At 36.1% G+C, this 4,676-nt stretch overlaps 1 protein-coding gene across 1 annotated transcript; it reads left to right on the forward strand.

The window, feature by feature from the left end:
- Window positions 1–719: 719 nt before the first annotated feature.
- Window positions 720–2,045, forward strand: LOC131871332 (aspartic proteinase nepenthesin-1-like). The gene has a single exon (XM_059215950.1). It carries the CDS (start codon window positions 720–722, stop codon window positions 2,043–2,045), a length of 1,326 nt encoding a protein of 441 aa, XP_059071933.1.
- Window positions 2,046–4,676: the final 2,631 nt, after the last annotated feature.

Below are 4,676 nucleotides of genomic sequence, written 5' to 3' on the forward strand. Positions count from 1 at the left end.
AATAAGATAAATAAGAACGAGAATAAAAATAAAATTCAATTTAGATGATTTATATATGTGGATGTTCAACCACATAGATTACATTAACTTTCATGTACTTTTTCTTTCTGGTATAAATCCTTGAATAGAACTTTATGATAGGATACGGTAATGTGAATACATAATAGAGCATTGAATATAACAGTTTTGTACAAGTAAAATCTCTAAATCTTAAAAATGAATAAACTAATTAGAGCAAAATTTAAGAATGAGATAAACAAGAATGAGAATAAGTTGGAAAGCCGGATAAACCGACTAAGAATAATTATGTGTAAACTAATTTTAAATATTTTTAGAAAACTAACCCTCCGGTTACAACACGTTTTGGAATTTCGATCTGAATGGGTCCACAAAATTCAATGGGAAGAGGGAACTGGATTACGAGTTAAGTGTACGGAAATACTTAGTGAAGGTATGGACAGAAAAAAATACGATTCACTTCGAATTGCAGCAGTCTATTCTACTTCTAGAACAATTCCAGGCGGGCAGAGATAGAGAAGGGGAAATTAAATAAATTCGTCTATCCTTCTAAGAGGATCGATATTGTTATGTGGACACGTCGGGGAATCTGTTGATTTTGATTTAAGGCTCCTTCTCACTCTCTCTGTGTATATATATTGCATGGAGTGGAGTAGATGAGAGCAGAAAAAGGTTTCGAGGTTTAGAAAAGAAAAAGAGAAATGGAGCGTTCAAAGCTGTTGGGTTTTGTGGTCTTGATATGCTTTACTATTCCAACGATATCATGTTCTTCGGACAGACTGTTTAGTGGTTGGCCGAAGTCTAGCAGCGATGAAAATGTAAAAATAAGGGTGAATATGACGCGCAGATCAGAGAGAGAGTTGGGTTTTTCTGAGAGATTGGGTTTGGCTGTGGATCGAAGTAAGAAGCGAATGAAGAAGATAGAGGCATTGATAAGAGGGCAATTAGACGCTGAAACGCCCGTTGAAGTAGGGGATGGAGAATTTCTGATGAGCGTTGCACTGGGAACGCCCTCTGTGAGCTTCGAAGCGATTGTGGACACGGGGAGCGATCTGATTTGGACTCAGTGCAAGCCTTGCAAGGACTGCTTCTCTCAGCCTACGCCAATCTTCGACCCCTCCAAGTCCCCCACATTTTCCACAATTCCCTGCGGTGATTCTCTTTGTGACGCCTTGGGGAGTACGCAAACCGGATGCAATCCAGATTGTACCTTTATGTATCAGTATGGCGATGGTTCCTTCACCAGCGGCGACCTGGCTTACGAGACATTGTCAATTGGGAGCAGCAAGGTTAAAGGCATTGCATTTGGATGCGGGCATGACAACGAAGGACAAGGATTCTCTCAGGGTGGTGGCCTTGTGGGACTGGGAAGAGGTGGTCTCTCCCTTATCTCACAGCTGGGTTCCAAAGCAGAGAACATGTTCTCTTACTGTCTTTTGCCCATCACCGACTCTTCTTCACAAACCAGCCCCCTCTTTTTCGGCGAGGGTGCTTCCTTGAGCGGAGGAGCCAAGACTCTCCCACTCATCAAGAGCAGTATCATTCCCACTTTCTGGTACATTCCTATTACAGGAATCACCCTCAATGGTAAGGCACTAGATATTCCTCCTGGAACTTTCGATCTGCAATCGGACGGCAGCGGAGGTATGATCATCGACTCCGGAACCACTGTTACCATCCTGGACCAGGCTGCCTACTCTCCTCTTAAGGAAGCAATTCAGTCCGCCATTGATCTCACTCCTGTAGACGGCTCTTCTACAGGTTTGGATCTTTGTTACCACACATCATCCGCTCACCTCACCTTGCCAACCCTCGTCTTCAACTTCAAAGGCGGCGTGGATTACGAGCTTCCGGCAGACAACTTTTTCATTCAGGCATCTGAAAATCTCTTGTGCCTGGCAATGTTGGGTGAACCATCGGGGAATCCTTCCATCTTCGGAAACATACAGCAGCAAAACTTCCATATCCTTTACAACAATGCTCAGAACACGCTCTCTTTCAAGCCCACTAAGTGTGATTCTCTTTAAATCATCATCTCCCTCTTCTAATTCTTCTTCTTCTCTTTTTCTGTCTCTCTCATTTCCTCTTCCTCTGTCCTTCGAATGCAATATGTGATCTCGTCTCCTGCGTCTGCCTATTGCACTGTCCGATATGCGAATCATGTAAATTTTCATCTTCGTAGCTGCTTATTTTCAGTAAAATTGTTTGGCCCCTGTTGTTCTCGGGGACCTTCATTTATGGTTCCTTATGATATGCTACACTATGTGTGTTATTTTGGCATGGAAATGAAGGTGCGATAATTGATTATCAAAATATAAATTGCGAGTTAAAACAACGACAAGAGAATTTATATAATTATAAAGCATTTGTAATGGTCTTATCTTTTCTTCAAGTCTTAAGTGTAAAATAAATTATTGTATGCCTATGAATATTTTTAATGGTATTTAACTTTAAGATCCGTGTCTGTGATTTATACATTCAAATAATACTTATTTTCAATCATGTCCGCATTTCACATTACTAAGATCAAACACAATTTAATGTAGCCTATATATAAGGTAAGGTTGTTGCTAAGAAGGTCTCTCTAATTTTCTCACAATTACTATTGTATAATTTTCTACTAGAGAAGACGAGTTCTCGAGAATTAAGAATATCATTTTGGAGCCTTTGCAATTTATTTAAAAGTGCTAATATTTAAGGCTATGCCTATATCACGATTCACGATTACCTATCAGCGCTTTATAGTGCATTCGATGACATCTTACACAAATCTTATATAGAAAACTTATTGATGGTGAATCGGGGCCTCTCATTTGAAAGGTTGCTACTACACTACAACGCACCTTAGATAATAAAATTAAATTATGTAATGTATTTGTGCTTCAGAGTATGGATGTTAGACCACACATCAATTTTCAGCCATTGATAATGTGACATGATTACTTGTTTTCAACATTTTAATAGGATTGCATTAGGTTTTGGAACTTTTTTTCGTGACCTAAAAAATTAAAATATTAGTGGACTACAACATAATAACACAATTATTGAGAAAAGTTTTGATTGCCTACAAAAAATCATAGTATCTTCACTCTTTCACCTTGTAAATCCTAACATGTTAATTTCAATTTCACATGATCTATGTTGCAGTGTCTACTTACGTATTATTATAGTCCAATGAACACAAAGGATACTAAAATCAATTATTTGAGAGAGTTGACACTTATTAGATTTTTAGATAGCCAAAAAACTTCTCAGATGAATAAAATATTGGTTGAGATAATTCTTAAATAGATATTATTATATTTATTTAAATAAACAATAATTTCTTAAAAAATATCCTTAATATAGAGGGAGAGAGAACTAATTATATATTCCAAGGAAAAAGTATTCGTAGTATTACATAGTTTACAATTGATAAAGCATTAACAAGTAAGAAACACACAATGAATAATAAATAAAACATATAAATTTAAAATAATTATTAAATCAACCTCATACTTATTTCACCTTGACAATGCAAGGAGGGTAAGAGGAGGGATGGCGGCCCAATATGCTATTCATATAGTTTCTAAGGGCATTGGACAACATCTAAACTAACATCTTAGCTTATATTTTCTTAGTTTATCCAATTGGGCGATGAAGGTGAAGAGTGGAGTGCATTTACATTTGATTAAATTCTTGTTCTAATTTCATTCTTATTATTTATTTATTATCTTGTAAAACTATTGTGCTAACTAGATAATGTGCAACCTTTGTTAAGGATTTTTCCATCTCCCTCGACCCTATCAACCACCTAAGGTGAGATGCATTTAGAGCTACAAGCGATATAAAAAATTCTATGTTTCTCAATGCTCGACAATGTATGTCACACGAGGATAATATTAGGAAGTTTTAGATTGAACCAGTTTAAACAGAGCCTCCTCTTTTCTTTTTTTATTTTATTTTGGTAATTACTCCTTCAGCAAGGCATTTAACTAGCTACAATTGCTTTGTATCCATTAATTTACTATTTTGGGTCATGAAAATAATGTATTCTAGTATAATGCCATTTCATTTTTCTTTACTTATTATTATTATTATTATTTTTCTATCGAAGATTCTTGTTGCAACGGATATAGATGCTGGAAAATATTTATTTATTATTCAATGTATAGCTAGAAAGGAAGAAGGATCATTCAATTGGGAAAGGGATAATTTTACACTCTTAACTTAAATACAATAGAGCACTACAATTATTCGGTTGGTTTACTTTTTTATGGAAGCACTCCTTATAAATCATGTATCATAGTAGAGATGTCGACATTTGAATAATTGGCCGGCACAGGCCAAACCTAATCCCAACTAACTCTTCCATCATATTGCACACGTAGACTACTTTCATATACCGTCCTAAAGAATCCCATCTCAAAGCACATAGAGGTACCATGTTTCGAGAAGTCCAATGGGAAAGTTGATCTTAGCACTCACTTGACAACATTTACTACTTTATCTATTGGCTTGATTCTTGAGGATTCTCTTCCTGCAAAAATCTTTTTCATTTCATTGAAACAAATGACATTGGATTGATTTTTCCCTTTATCTATTAATTCAATAAACTCTTTCTCATATCTTGTTAATCAATTTTTATAACGTTTAAAAAAAAATATTGGACCTAAAGT

The sequence above is a fragment of the Cryptomeria japonica genome, unplaced genomic scaffold (assembly GCF_030272615.1).
Source record: "Cryptomeria japonica unplaced genomic scaffold, Sugi_1.0 HiC_scaffold_394, whole genome shotgun sequence".
NCBI classification, from domain to species: domain Eukaryota; kingdom Viridiplantae; phylum Streptophyta; class Pinopsida; order Cupressales; family Cupressaceae; genus Cryptomeria; species Cryptomeria japonica.